General features: G+C 29.0%; 2 protein-coding genes across 3 annotated transcripts in view; one reads left to right on the top strand and one right to left on the bottom strand.

The window, feature by feature from the left end:
* LOC123259718 overlaps positions 1-16588 on the top strand; it is a 258178-nt gene that overhangs the window by 154183 nt on the left and 87407 nt on the right. The gene's annotated exons all lie outside the window — the stretch shown is intronic.
* Positions 3316-5365, bottom strand: LOC123259722. Of its 2 annotated transcripts, XM_044720384.1 has the most exons (4): positions 4897-5365; positions 4494-4716; positions 3697-3925; positions 3319-3624 (listed from the first exon to the last, which is right to left on the bottom strand). In XM_044720384.1, coding segments are annotated over exons 1-4 (567 nt in total). In that variant the 5' UTR covers positions 5011-5365; the 3' UTR covers positions 3319-3623. The 2 variants fall into 2 exon arrangements, with proteins under 2 accessions (XP_044576318.1, XP_044576319.1); XM_044720383.1 differs by having other exon boundaries at positions 3316-3925.

A 16588-nucleotide genomic window follows, 5' to 3' on the forward strand; every position in this document is an offset into this window, starting at 1 on the left:
AAATGCGAAAAAACGCTCAAACAGCACAAAGTTATAGTTTTATCAATAACATGTTATTGTGAGATAACTCTTATCACTGAAACACACTCGCGATTTAGTTCACGATTTTCAGTTTACATAATAACTGAATTCCTATAATTCACTTTAATTCATAGCAACAACCAATCAATTGGTAAATAAACAGTATTTCATGCAAGGTAAAATAATTATCAATTTTCCATAGCAGTAAATGTACGCACAGACAAAGCGAATAGTGATACTAACAATATATAGCATGGAAATCATTAAATATACAATGTGGTGGGTAACGCGACTAATTTTTAAAATAGAGAAAGAGAAATATTTAGATTATACATCAATTATTACAATTAATTCTTAACACTTCAGATCATATTCAATGTTTTATTTATATAATGATTGTAAAAATGGTTGTCGCTATAGTAGAATAAAGTAATCTAGTGTTAATCCTTAAAAGCTTCACGGGACTCTACATTGCCGCTGAGTCATGTTGTCCGTAACTTTCCAAGAGGGTTTGCAAATAGTGAAGGTTCATGTATCACATAGAATCAAGTATATACAACACCAGCGGCATAAATCTGTAACATCCTGAGAGCCCTCTTTTCTTTGACGGGATTACTTGTGTGGTGGGTTGCTTCAAGGGCTCTTCTTCAAATAAAAAAAGCTATCCCATTGGTTCAGTAGTTTACTAAACCTATTTTTTTTAATTAATTTCACTTTTTGCATCAATTGATAGTTATATACATACAATTTTAGTTTCAACGGGATTTAAATTCTGGAATTTTGCGTAGTACAAAATTAAGATGATACTGATCATGATTATAGTGATGGTGATCAGAAAGATGATGATTATAATGACGATCATCAACTTGATGGCCATGATTATTAGAATGATGATAATGAAAATGATGATGATGATGATGATGATGATGATGATGATAATAATAATAATAATAATAATAATAATAATAATCAGCAATATAATGATGATGATTAGAAAGATGATCATGATTATCAATCCAGTGGCCATGATTATCAGTAAAATGATGAATTGATGATAATGATGATGATGCTGCTGATCATTATCATCATCAAACTGATGATCATTATTATGTTATTTATCATCATCATCCTACTGCTTCTCTTTCCTTCATCTCTTCATACTTTCTACAGCATGTTGTTCAGTACAACTCGATTCGCTGTTATTTATTGACAATGGTTGATATGATGAAAGGCTATCATTTCATTATTCTCGAGTGGATTTTTCTTTTGGATATAAACCAAGATTTTGTATTTGGACAGAAGACACGTGAGTACGGGACGTTAGGGTTCCGTAATAGGTGGCCCTAGGGGATATCCTTGTGGCTTCTGATACACTGGCCGATACAACGCGTGTTGCTGCATCCCATACATTTTCACTTTCAGGGTCCACGTGACACGGTACCATAAATAGTCACAGGGAAACCGGAATTTCCATTATATCGCGTTCCTCTACGCTACGTCCAGGCCGTAAACAATATCATTGAACTCCGGCATCGACCGTCCCATTAGATGTCTGTTTGATATTTATTACTTATGGAGGGCATTGTTGACCGAACTCATGGTCCCGTACCAAAAATTATGGATTTTCATTTAGGTGTTATTGAAAAAAAAAAAAAAAAAAAAAAGGTAAATTCTTGTTTTTAAATTGTCAACTGTGAACTATAAATTCTGCATAACCCTGCGGTAAAGGTGAAAGTTTGGGTGTAGCGGGTGTTGTTTTTATAATGAACGATCGATGGATATTAACCAGCAGTGAACATATTGAAAACACGTGGTGCACTTGGTTTCCACATAAGCGTCATGTAAAATTACGCCAGCTAGTTTAACTAATTACATTCAATTAATCGGTCAAATTACATGCATGTTTACTTACTAATTCACGAGCAGGCTCCCACACGTATTAAAACAAAAAATAAAAAATAATCTTTTTTCTGTTCATTAAAAAATACAAATAGATTTACTTCTTTTTAAGACAAAAGAAAACAGTTCTCATGTTCTTTACTTTTCAAGACCATTTATTTCGGTTTCAGAACAAAGAATTATCATGAACACAGGTGGTGAAGCACTGGAAAAGTAGCAAACTTGGTTGTGCGCCGAATATTTCATAAGCTAAAAACGACATAAACTTTTTTTATCCCTAGTGCTTCTTTCTTTTTTCCAGATGATTAATTCACTAAAGATGAGACTGTAAACTTGAATCCGATGATTATCACACACTCTCCTATCTTAAAGCTTACTAGTCTAAATTTTTTTTTCTTCACGAACTCGAGACGTTAAGTTGTAGGTTTTATACTTTGGTAAAAGTTTTCTTCATCGTTTTTGCTTTTAGTTTTATTTTGTTGCGTACTATGGTTTTCGAATTATGTTAATGGATGAAATTCATTTAAAAACGGTGATGCATAAAAAATAGTCTTTATCAATTCATCGTCATTTAACAAATTTAAAAAATTCGAATTTTTATTAAAATTGTATAGAATTAAGGAAATATAAAAATTTTATTTCTCAATTTAAAAATTGTTGCAATCTAAAACTTAAAACCTGTCTTATTAATAGAAAAAACATTTTTTTAATAAATAAGTTTCAGTTGTTAGTAATAATGTTGTATGACGTAAAAATAATTTTTTGAAAGAATTGTTGGTCAACTACTTTTAGTTAGCATATTATGTTAAAAAAAAAAATCGTTTATGATGAATTTTGGATGAAAGTCGTATTTTAAAATAACATGTGTTTTATTAATGCACATGGTAGAAATGATCGTAAAACTGAAGGATTGTATCATGATGTTGCAAAAAATAATTGTTATTCGGCAAGAATATAATGTACGACGCAAATGTGAATACAGATAGGCTTTTTATTATAAAAATGAATTAATGGTAGAGTTGTTTCACGGTGCAGCTTCAACAATTTTTCAGACTTAGTACAGAAAATTCGTAGACTTTTTTTGTAGTATATGTCACACATACAATAATTTATTGGCAAAAAAAGTTAAAAAAAACTAGCGTAGTTAGATACTGTTGTAATTATAGCTTTTATTTGGGTAACTAGGAACAGGCTGCAGTTTATAATTGGCAGAGAAATAATAAAACACTGCAATTTATTGTCGTTGTTTATCTTCTTCAAATTTATTTGATTCTAAATCAGTAAATGACGACATGGTAACAATAAATAAGTGGTAACATAAAAAATTAATAAATTTTTGGCATCAGTAGTTAGTAAATACTTTAAATTGACATCATATTTATTTAATACTCAAAGATTTTTCGTTATTACAGTGGAAAAAGTACTGTTATTAACATTTGAAGTAAAAAAAATCATAATAATAGTGATAGCATTTCATCTAACGTGAAAAAATTAAATTTCGTACTAAGTAAAAACATAACAAAGTACATTAATAAATTAAATTTTATCGTAATAAAACAATGTGTTCTACTGCAGTTCTTTTGTGGATACAGTATATACAGCTGCAGCATGTACATGTTATATGTGTTGAAGATATACTTGTAAATATGCTATTTATTTTACTTCATTTTTTAAGTTCAGAGATTTACTTCAACTTAGTTTCTTCTTTAAATTAATTTAGTTAAAAATCAGTACATTATCATTTTTTAGTTTATTATTCTTATTATTATTATAAACTAAAACGATACTCCCGAGCATGTATTGTTAACATCAACAATTTCTTGCTTATTAACGTATCTCGCTATTTCATCTTTAAGATATATTAAGTCCTTGGTTGGTAAATATCTTTGTCGAGACCAAATCATCCCGAATGAGTTTCTGTACATTGTAGACTTAGGTCCCGTACAAACTATCATCGCGCAGAACTGGGTGTAATTCACCACCAACATTTTATGAAGAAATGGACCTGTTAAGTGAATATTTTGATCAATTAAGCATTAAGGAAAAAATGAACTTAATTCAAGAGCAAAATTTTTTATTCACGTAAATTTGACTTAAACCCAGAAAAATTTCTTAACTCACGAACTTCTTTATTTATTTCAAGACTATAAAACTTGTAATAATAATTTTGGTAGTTCAAATGAAATCATGATGCGTATTATATGCTTATAATAATCCGTAATTACTCGAATATAAATAATAATAAATATTAATCCGATTATAACAATATCGTTAGAAACACCAATATAATGTTATAATATTTTACTAATAAATTCTTGACATCTATTATAAAAATTTACACATTGAAAACTGTTGTGTTGATTTGAGAGAATTAACATAAAAAAGTGTTAAATTTACCCATAAAAGTAGTAATTTTTTAACACATATATTTTAAACCCACGATTTCTTCACGCAATGATGCAAAATTTCTTACTATACTGAATTTATATACTTTATATTAAAAAACTGCTATTTCGATTATCTTTCCTTATCTGCATTAAAACATGCAATATTATAGAAACCTTAACCATTACCTTGTACTCTAGGTGATCCATTAAGTTGCCATGTCGCAATGGTTTCATTTTCTGATTGTTTACCGTTAACCCTCCATAAAAGCCGTCCATTGCTTATCGCACTAGTAGTAGTGAAATTCATCGCAAATGAATCAGTTCCATTCATTACGACGTTGAAATGTAAACACTTTCCGACTTTACTCCTTACAGGTGAAGCAGCTATTACATACCATTCTCCAACCATCTAGCAAAAAAAATGATCACTTTTATCATTTATTATATTTGCCCGAGTTAAAAAATTAACTTAAATGAACTTAACTGCTATACCAAAACTATTGATTCAAGCTCATATAAGTTCATTTTTTTGACTCGGGTGAATTTATAAGGATATATAAGAATATATAAGGATAATTTATGTATTCACCTTATGATAATCAACATCTTTGTCATCGCCGGAAAGAGGACATTTACATGAGCACAAGTATAAAAATAACAAAATTATCCACAATGAAGAACGCGGAATAATATTTTCAATCATTTTGTAACAACTTTTGAGAGATTTTTATACAACTTTAATAAAATAATATCAAGTCTGCATGTGCCGAGAATGTTACAGATACACTGTTTATACTAAAACCATGCTGGGATGACTAAAATTTAATAACTTTACTTGTCTAATCGCAGAGGAGATACGTGGGTTTTTGTGTCAGTAAATAGTTAAAAATCTCTGTGTTTAAAACTATCATCACTGTGTTGACGATTATTTTATTTTTATATGTATAATTATAATAGTAAATAAACATGTATTTTATAATCTACAGCTGCAGGCACTACAGCATATAACGACTCGGGCAATACTGTACAAAATTTATAGCGACTATATAGAAATAAGGTGCACATATGAGCGCACGTCTGAATGTACAATTATATATATTTTTATAATTATGCTTATGATATATTTACGTGTCGTTTATGTATATTATAAGCAGTTTCGCCCAATCACGTTTCAAATAAATTGCCTTCACATATTTTTCTTTTCATTTTTACGCGCTTTATTGGCCTGTATCCATCTATCTATTTATATATATTAGGGTGTGCCAAAATGTAACTCCCGTGGAGATCTATTGTCGACAATGGTTTAGGATTTAATATAACTGGACATCCATGTCATAATCAAGCTGTCGAACGGTCTGTCAAATTAGTAACTGAAGCATCATCGAAAGTTTGTACTTCGACTTCACGTGATGGCTTCATCCGGACGACATTGAAATCACGAAGTGAATTACCGAAATTTGATACCAAAAAGGAATATACACACGGAGAAAAAAATTTTGCTATAGGAACTCTATAGTAGTTAGTTAGTTGTAAAAAGTTCCAGTAGGTTAACGTATTCTTATGGTAACAATACCGTTTAGCTCCTGCAACTCTACATCGTTGAGCTCTGAGAGCTAAACGTTATTTACCTCTCACAACTCTACAGAATCGTTCTGAGACTATAACAAATTTTTGGAAGTCTGCTTGATAATTTTTTTTTACGATTTAGCATTCATAATTTAATAAATACATGCGGCAGAATAAATTTATATTACCAACAATAATTGTATATGGCAAATAAGAATAGTATTATAATTGAAATAAAATAATAATCCGGAGACACGATAGTGTCTCGCGCCAAGTACACGTCCAATATATGGCGTGAGACAACGTGTCTGCATATTAAGGGCTGAAACTTGTAGAGAATTTATTTCTTATTATAGAGAACACCTCCATAAATTTTAAACATAATCCGCGAGGGTCGCCCCGTAAAAATGTTCTTATTTGGTGGAATGACCCATATATATATATATATATATATATATATATATATATATATATATATATATATATATATATATTATTATTTTAACGATATCGATTTTTAATTACACTGAAAAATTTTTAATTACACTATAAAAAAATCAGAAGTGCATAAATGATCAAATGAAAAATACTAAAGAAAAATAGATTGATAAATAGATAGACAGTTACTATTATAATAATGATAGTATTTTATTATTATGGGATTTTGTACGACATTCGATTTTTTACGTTGGATGAAATGTTATCATTATTATTTATATTTTTTTATTGCGAATGTTAGTGATAGTAGTTCTTCCGCTGTAAAACAAAAAAATTATGTGCAGCAAGTAAATATGATATTAATTTAAAATTTAAACTAAATAATAAAACTAATTTTTTTTTATATAAAAATTATTAGATATATTAGTCAGACTGTTTCGGCCTCCCTGAAAAACAATCCGAAAAGTGTTATTTTTTTGTTTTACGATAACATTGCTATCATTAAAAATTTAAAAGTTGCTTTCAAAATAGGTATTAATAATAATTATAAACAATTATTATAGATTTAAAAATTAATAAAAAGTTATAAATACTGACGGTATTTTTTTCGTTCAAGAAAATTGTACAAGGTCAAAGAATTCGATTTTATAAAAAGAAGGTCATTTATTTTCAAGGTATAAAGCTTAAGTTAAATAATCATCATAGGCTGAACATAAAGTCTAAAGCAAGAATATTAGAAACAAGTAATGAAATTTTCAATGCAAGAAGCTGATACAAGTTTTATCTAATCCATGTAATTAAGAGAATTTTTTTTAGGAATAACTTTGACCTGAAATTTTTCTTTTTTAAGATTTTATATGGACTTAAGCGATAGTTAATAGTTAATTTATTGTGATAAGTTTTTGGAGTAGTTCTAATAAATTTCAATTTAATGCTGGATATTAGGGTGCTTTTTTTTTTTAAACATTTTTTTTTTTCAGTCCCATCATGAAATTTTGTTGCATGTACCCAAAAAAAAATACCCTGAAAGTTTAGGCCCTTAATATTAAGACATCGACCCAGGCGTTTAAAGATTTCCCCTTAAAAAAACACAGTCATTTTGATTTTTTTATGTTTAAATTTCTATAGCTCAGTGGCATTTCACAGCATTGCTTCGACCATAGACGGGTTTTTTTCAGAATTGAATGCTCTACAAAAGTGTCTATTGCGGCCAAGCCGTAACTCGAACCGGCGAGGTAGTACAGGCCTGTAAACTTGATGTTTTATGAAATTCGCGTTTTTTTCGGATTTATCTCATGAATGACAAGAGCTACAGAAAAAATATAAATGACGAACTTGTAAAGCATTTAATTTCCTATAAAAAAGGTCCTGAGCACCAAGTCGCTAAAATCAGTATTTTCGGAGATATTTAAAGATATTTTTAAAAGATAATTTTTATAATCTGACGCAATTTTCGATAAACATTTGAAATTACTAAAAATTCATCATTGCAACAAAATTTCCGATGGAACTGAAAAAAAAAAATAATTGAAAAAAAAGCACCCTACTAGATATAATTTGTTTACACATTTTTTTATTATGTTCATGTTGATCTGGTTATACTTCAATATTAATTTATATAAATAAAAGATCAAAAATTTTGTAATCTTTCTTTATTATGATTTATTATTCTTTATTATATTAATTATAAAATGAGTTTCTATAGTCAAAATTGGTACGATCAGAAAAGTTATAAACTGATTTTGTGCCTTTTCACAATTTTATATTTATTTTTTGATAACAGATGATATTTTATGATGTTAACTTATAGCGGCACTTTTGAATAGTTCGTTGATTTTATAAGGTTGTTCCGGGACATTTTTTACAAAATCATCAGCACTTTTTCTTGTAGTAACAATATTATTTTTTTAATTCATTTCAAAAGTACATAAACTATTTATTTTATGATCAAAAATATCGAAAATCCATTAAACTAAAGTTTTTTAACCCATAATTCGTAACTCTCGATAGTCACATAGAGACTGCTGGTTGCTTTTTTTGTCCATGCTGTTTTATTAAACTAATAAATAGACACTTTATTAAATTTTACACTCAAATAATATACGATCAGTTATTAGAACAAGAGTTATGGTTTAATAATAACATCTTAGAATAGTGTCTTAATTAAAGTAATAACTCTCTCGACATTAAGATACAGGTATTAGATAAATCCGTTGTTAGGTCGGACCTTCGTAAATAGATTCGGTTGGCCATACGATATTTTGTTACCTGAAATTATCTTGAGATATTTTATGTTATAGAAGGCTATTATTAAGTCGATTTTCCATTTAAAATTCATAAATAATAATAATATAAAAAATGATAGTGAGCAGTTTTTATTTGTAGTTAAATTGTTTCGAAGATAGTGATAGTGGTCGAGTTGCGTGTAATTTTCAACTAAAGCATTTTACTCAATTACAACCTTCTCGTTCTTAGTTGGTCCCTAACCCTTATTACCGCCATCAGCGTCCAAACTAAAGTGAATTAATCAAGGGTCAGAGTAACTATGAATGTAGTGACGCACGTTATACCTATATCTCTAGTTTCTGGAAGCTCCAATTTATTATCGGAAATTTCTTAGATTCATCAGAACTTGCGGCTTTCAGGAAATTTAATATCTTGGACGGACAATACCATGGTTGAGAGTGATAATAACGGTTCATCTTCATTATTGATAAATAATTAGTAATTAAAGTTCAATGGTGACGTTCAAAGACTTTGAAAATACAATAACTCGTGAAAAAATTTTCCAATACAGCCTTGTCTGATCGTATACGGCCATATCTGGCTGTATGTGAGAATTAAAAAAAACATGTATCATAGATTTTCAATTTTTAATTTCTTCGATAATTGTATGAGGATGTTTCAGAAGAGTATATAGATAGCGTAGCATATAGAGCTAATAAATTTACTTTTTATTGATACATCATAAGATTATCATGAATGATTTAAGATGAATAATATCTATAAGATATGAAAATATATAATACTTTTATTATTTCAATATTTTTATTTTATTATTCAATTTTTTATTTTTATTTCTTTGCTGATATTATCATCATCATTTTTAAGTCAAAAATCACTAATAGTATTGAAATTTGAACAGTCTCTTGTTAAATAATAAACTTTCTTCAATGATCCATAATATTACAGACTTTTTATAATTATTTGTCTTTTTTTATCATTTTAAATTAGACTTTCCTGCAAAATTTTTTTTTTATGTTTAAGAATTTGACTGTTGAATAATGAAACTATATTGTTTACTATTACACCACTACTCTGTAGACTTTGTAGATCATTTTCAACTATAGCTGCAATTATAAAATATATAGTGATTAAAACTTGATCATGCAACGCCAGCTTGTTCAAATTCTGGGTACAACTTTGAAAATTGGGAGGTGTAGTCAGACGATAAAATTTAATATTAAAATCATATTTTTTAACTTTGCAAACAATATATAATGTTAAAAAACGACTATTTCATTTATTGGTACCATTTCTATTAAAATTAAAATTAAAATTAAAATTAAATCCATGAAATGAATTTTACTCTGAAGAGATTAAATCAATTTAAAATAATTCACTCAGCCTTTACTCCGTAAATGATTTCTTAAATTTTTTTACAGAGTACTGGGCCTGATATTGTCCTATCAAGCCCCAGATATGTGCTTGTGTCATTAACTAAGAAAAAAAAAATCGATTAAAATAACAATAAAAATAGATTAATAGATTAATCGTTTTCTATATGAAATACTTTCTAAATTAACTGTCAATATTGAATGTACAGAAGAAAATTTATTTGTAACAATATTGAAAAACATACGTTATTTTTCCCCTTTAGAATAAGACGCAATGTTCGAGAGAAATAAATCTTGATAATAGCGTAATAACAATTCACTTGTAGCAATAATAAGAAATTAATTTAATGGGATAAATTGAACGTGGATGTGAAAGAATTATTGCTCACTTATAAATAATGAAACTTATTCATTTAATATTTGATTAATTTTTTTTCAAATGAAATTTATTAATACTTAGTAAATCATTTCATTTTATCACACATTTTATCAATATTGACAATACCCATTCAGACATAGCTGGACATTAACGAGAAAATCGTTCGATATTTTCATCTTCAATAGACGCGTTATTTTTTTATTTCGTTGTCTGGCGTTTATCTGGCTTGTCTGTTTCCTTAACAATAAACAATACTAATGTCTGGCTCAATAAATAATACCATTTGCGTGCTTAAAGCATCGTGTGCGGTTGCAATGTTGTATAATATATATTATATGTAAATTTAACAAAGAACTATCATGTTCCTCCTACACTGCTATATAGAGTGCTAAAACCTTATAGAATGATACTAACAGGGAAGTGCGGTAAACCCCATCGCCCGTGTTAGGCAGTTCGTGTTGTGGTCAAGCTTCAAAAAGTTTAAACTACCTAACGATTCGCTATCGGTGTAGACAAGCTGCGTATTGCTTCGGATTTCAACGTCAAATTTGATAGACACCGCTATCGTCAATTATGCACGTACATGATCCACCCTCACATTTAGGTGAGAGCAGAGATTTATTTAACAAGAACTTGAAACAGTTACAGTTGTTACTAGGAAGTTTTACATGCATTAATGCTTTTTTGGTTGATCGTTAAAAGTTATGCGTGGTTAAATTTGTGGTGAAGTAATGTTTGTACTAATTTACTCTTAAAAAAAAAAAAAAATCTACTTTAACGTTAATCGGAAATTAAGTTCATGTAAAAATGAAAAGTTGAATTGTTGATATGTTGTGAATTCATATTAATGCCACTTTTAATAATTAAAACAAAAAAATATGAAGAGTTCCTGGGTTATAAATGATTAAAAATTCGATTTTTAACATGTAGTCTACAGTAAATGTCAGCTGAATGTGTATTTCTATTTTTAATAATGTCGCTGGACGTCAAAGATGAAATAACGAAAAATTTTTATTTGAATAAATCACTTCTTGTAGATTTAGTTGAAATTGAAAAAAAATTTCTGAAAATCTATTTTGACATCTCATTAGATAGTTTTCAATTGTAAAAAAAAAAATCATTATTCACAAACGACAATCATGAGTAAAATCACTTAATCATGAGTAAAAAAGAGCTAGGGATAATACGTGATAGATATGGCACGAGCGAGTGAGAAAGTAAGCAATAGCATAAACTATTGTCAAATGAATAGAAAATTATCAGTAACAAAAATTTTTAATTAAAAATTTTATTTCACTCTCAAGTTCTCCCCTTTTTGTCAGCAATTACTTAAAAAACTTTAATCATTAAGATGTTGTCAAACGATCTATAGTTTGTGCTGTTGCTTTTCTTTTTACTCGCTAAACCTTAATTCTGCACAAACTATAGTTTCTCGTTTTCACTAATGATCATTTTTATTCACTTTACTAGTTTATTAATAACATCTAAGAAATTATGTAGCCAGAAATTAAAAAATTTTTTAAAGAAATGATAAATATAGCATTCTATTGAATATCATTTTTTAACAAAAACCTGACTGCCTGTTCAATGTCAAAACAAAAATGTGTTGTTTTATTTCTTTCTTTCCGATGGAAAAAGTTTTTGTCTAATTATATATGACCATATATAATTATATATAATCATATATGACCTTATATATAATCATACATGATTATATATAGGGTCATATATAATTATATATAAGCCTATACATAATTAGATCTGACCATACCTGGCTGTTATAACCCCATATATAACTATATATGAGTCTATATATGATCAGATCTGATTATATATAAATCTATATAGAATTCTACAACGCTTATACGAAAAATGTTATTTTTAATTGCCGTTATCTTCGTTTGGTGAAGTAAATCGATTTCAAATTTTAATGGTAATCGTATTTTAACATTCTCTATTAATACACAATAATTTAGAATTTTCGGACACTATGTCCTCGACAAAACAACTAACTTGAACTTTTTTATCAAAAATTTTATATAAATAGTGTATATAAACTACCTTTTTATTAAGAAATTAAATGCACTCAAAGTTTTTCCCATACTTTGAACTTTTAATTTTCAAAAATTCCGCTTCATCATAATAAAATTACGTATGGTTTCCTGAAAGACAAGAATAGTGAGTAAAATAATGGCTGAAATCTAGTATTTATAATTAAAATAATCTAGTATTTATAATTTAAAAAAAAGTAATCAAATTGATTAATTGTATTATTTGAAAGCTGTAGTGTTAACATTGTCATGTTTTCAAAAAAACTATTTTCATTAATTTTCCAAAAAGCTTATTTTTATATTAACCTCTTAATTAATCTACTTAAAATATGACATCTGTTCATTAATTATTTTCCTTTATTGTAGTGTATTTTTTATACAATTCAACCGTAAGGTAAAAGCCCCAATAGATGATCATGTACCAGTATATGATCACTCCATGTATTTGTATACCTATATTTGTGAATATAGATATACAAATACATGGAGTGATCATATAGTGGTACGTGATCATCTATTGGGGCTTTTACCTTATATAATTGATTTAAATATAGTTTGAACTATAGAATCGACAGTTTTTCATTTTTAAACAAGAGTTGGTGTAAATCATCGGTCATTGTTTTTTTACTATCTCGCAGATCGGTGATAATTTAAAAGCGTATCTCAATACATCGGTGCTCTCAGAACCGGAAATAGAATCAGGCGTAATGTTCCATGAGATATTAATGGCTACAACTTCGCCAACTCAATTCTATATTTCCGTTTCACTCAGTTTCACTCCTAGTGAGTTATATTATGTTCAACTGAAGTGAAAGGGTTTATTCAAGTTTCTTACACAAGATCGACAGGATAATGAGCCAAGAGAAGTTTCAAGAGAGTTGCGGTAATTATTTAAATTTAAATCGTGTGAAAATTCCCATAAACTTGCTAGAAACTAAATTTGCAAGTATTATGGCTTGACTTGATAATAATCACACTGAGTTTTTCTCAAATGTAACGGTGATACTGTAAAAGTTGAATTTATAATAGAAGAGACTAAATATATATATATATATATATATATATATATATATATATATATATATATATATATATATATATATATATATATATTTGTGTATACGCAAATTAGCAAAATCAGAAGTTATGAAGCCTGTAGTTTTCTAAAAGAATGATAGATAACAAAAACTAAGAGCTTCATGTCGAGAATGAAATACTCTTGTAGCCGTGAGCAATATATTGTCACTCTACCAGTGATTACGGTTTTTTCGCTGCGCAGATAGACATGTAATAACATTTTCATCATGCAGTAACTGTCGAATGCCTATTCTGCAACGCACTTCCATGTCATGTTTGATGAGTTGAACACAACTTTCACATCTTGTTAGTTATCTTCTTTTAATTTTGTTTCACTTTGGTTTTTGAATCAACACTATTATTTTGTACTGCCAATGAAAAAACATCATTAAAAAGCTGAAAAGTTTCTAAACTCTACAATATTGGAGAAAAAGTTTTTATACAATCAATAAGCTAGCTACATTTCACACCACGAATTGAAACTTCTAGTTTCACTGCCTGTTGAGCTTAGTCAAAGCATTACAATGTCAGACTAATACGAATTAGCGGATGACAACATCGTTTTCTTCCCTACTAGGGTTGTCTTGCTTCTAACACTATTAGCTTCTACCTTCATAATACTCTCGTTAAAATCACATTTGTTTTTTTGCGAATCTCAGCTTTATCTACCACATTGACAACTCACTGATGTTCATAGAAATCTTGCCAATAAAAAATTGTAAGCGTAAAACTTCTGAGGTTCGATTTGTCATAAATGATTTAGCTTCTCTCACAGATTTTTAAAAAAATTTTCGAACTGTCATGATTTAATTTCTGATGTTTTAAAAATATGTGCAGAGTTAAAAATTGTTTCATTACTAATGCAAACGATTAGTTGGCAGCTGTGTCTTGAAAAATTCAAAAAAGTTCAAACATTCAACCACGAAAATTTTGTGTCTAAATGCTTCAGGGAAACCGTATCCCAAGCTCTACGTAATGTCTAGACAGGAATTTTCTTGGAAATGTGTTCAAGGCATGTCTAACTTCTCCCCAATTTAGCTCTCAAAATCCTTCTAAGATGCCTTGTTAAAATATAGTAGAATTTTCTCAATTTTAGGGTAATAATGATTTCGTGAAATCTTTGTGATAGCGATAAATTAGCGTCGCATTTTGAAATAGAATTAAAAACCATGACATTTGACTTTATTCAAATACTTCGAATTGAATATTTTCGCTTTAATTTCTAGTTGCAAACTTTAGATTTTTGTAAATCTTTGAGATATTTTTTAAGATCAGTTCAATTTTATTTTTTTTAGTCCTAGAAGTTCTTAACTCCATTGTTATTCTGTAAGAATTGTATTCGTTTTCGGTGACATGATTTGACTGATCAAGATTAATGGTTGAAGCATTTATGATTGATTTCAAATAGTCCTCTGTCGATTTGCTACAAAAGTTGATGATGAAAAATTGAAAAGAAATATTTTGATGGGTAATCAAAAAATATCAATAAAAATATGTTTTTTGGAAAGAGGAACTCTCAAAAGCAATTTGGCTTCTTCTCTCCGAACAAAGACACTTTCTAAAATGAAATATAAATCTCTTCATACTAATCTATCTGTTGATACTAACTCCAAGATGATACCGCAACCACATCCTTTCTAATGGAGACAAGAGACTGTCTCATCCTCTCTAGAGTTTCGCTCCGTTTAACGACAGACAAGGAGTAGTTGTAGTTACGGCTGGATGGCTGTTGGTTCTCAGGGAATTACTAAGACGACTTAGACGAAAGTAGGAATTCCCCTGACTTGGTACCCTTTCTTCATTGAGTGGAACCATGCTTCTCGTTTTCTGAAACACGTCTGGTAGGAGAGTTTGCGTATAAGGAACTTCTAAAATCAATTAGCAGTCCTTAAGCAGGAGAAGGCAGAAATAGGATGGATATAGAAATTGAAAGCGAGTCGCGAGGATTTACAGAACTAGTAAGAGCTGCAATACACCCTCTTGCCTCTTCTTTCCCTTTTTAGCAAGGGGAGATAAGCACCACTCGGAGTTTATCTCAGTAGTGAAGCTGGTGGAACAATCACAGCATTTTCCTGATAGTTTCTTTTCTTCATACGTTTACAGCTTGTGCTTCTTGGTTTCCATTTTTCATACTCACACATGCAATTAATGTGAAAAGCTTGTATTTCAGAAATTTCATAACTTGACAACTCTCTTCCAGATATTTGAACTTGCTTTTAACACTTATAGTTATGCACAAAAATGATTTTAATCCGACAAAATTTGTGCTGATAGAAAATTAAAGGTAAAATATATCCAAAGATATTTTAACTTTCTTGTTCCAAATTTGATTCAACTTTCTCTTGAGGTGGTAAATTCTGAAATAAAAAGAATTCATTATAATTTATTTATATTTAACTTATTATTAAAATTATCTTGTAAGTTTATTCTTATATTGTACAGTAGATATTTCTTTTTTTATCAATGTTTAATACAAAATTATTAGAAATTTGGTATTATCAACGTAACTCAGTATTATCAATGTTCACTCGGAAATTTCCATTTCTAAGTGTAATGATGCGTAAGGGGATAGATAAGACTCTTGTGTTAAGCGATTAAAGGGAACAGCTGAAAGTTTTAACGAGCTGTCGCCTGTTAAGACGTCACGACCAGTCCAAATATTATCGACTTGGACGACATGCCTGCAGTAAGACATCCTTCTTGTAGCCCGAACATCTTGAGAGTTTCGTCATCTTAAAACTTGTCCACGCCACTCGGCTTAATTGAGCGTTATAAACAAGTATCGAGGGTCTCAGTATTTTCAGATGATTTTATTATTATCCTGACATAAGCTTCTCAAAAAGTGGTCGTGGATATGAAATTTGAGGTACGAAAAATATTAAAGGCAGAAAATTTTTCAATCAATGAAATATTTGTTTTGAAAGATTTGTAAAACTCTATTTATAATTAAACACATTAATTTAATATTTCGTGACTGATCAGAATAAAAAAAAAATCTGGAAAACGGTTGACCCTAAAGGCCATCCCTGCAACTTCCCGCCAATTCCATACCTAAACGCTTGAGATTGCACTTGTGACGTTTCTGAGCTCTTCGAGCTCAAAAATATAATTTATGTGTTATTTTGAGTTCTCCGAGCTCAAAGAAATAGCTTT

The sequence above is a fragment of the Cotesia glomerata genome, linkage group LG2 (genome assembly GCF_020080835.1).
Source record: "Cotesia glomerata isolate CgM1 linkage group LG2, MPM_Cglom_v2.3, whole genome shotgun sequence".
NCBI lineage: Eukaryota > Metazoa > Arthropoda > Insecta > Hymenoptera > Braconidae > Cotesia > Cotesia glomerata.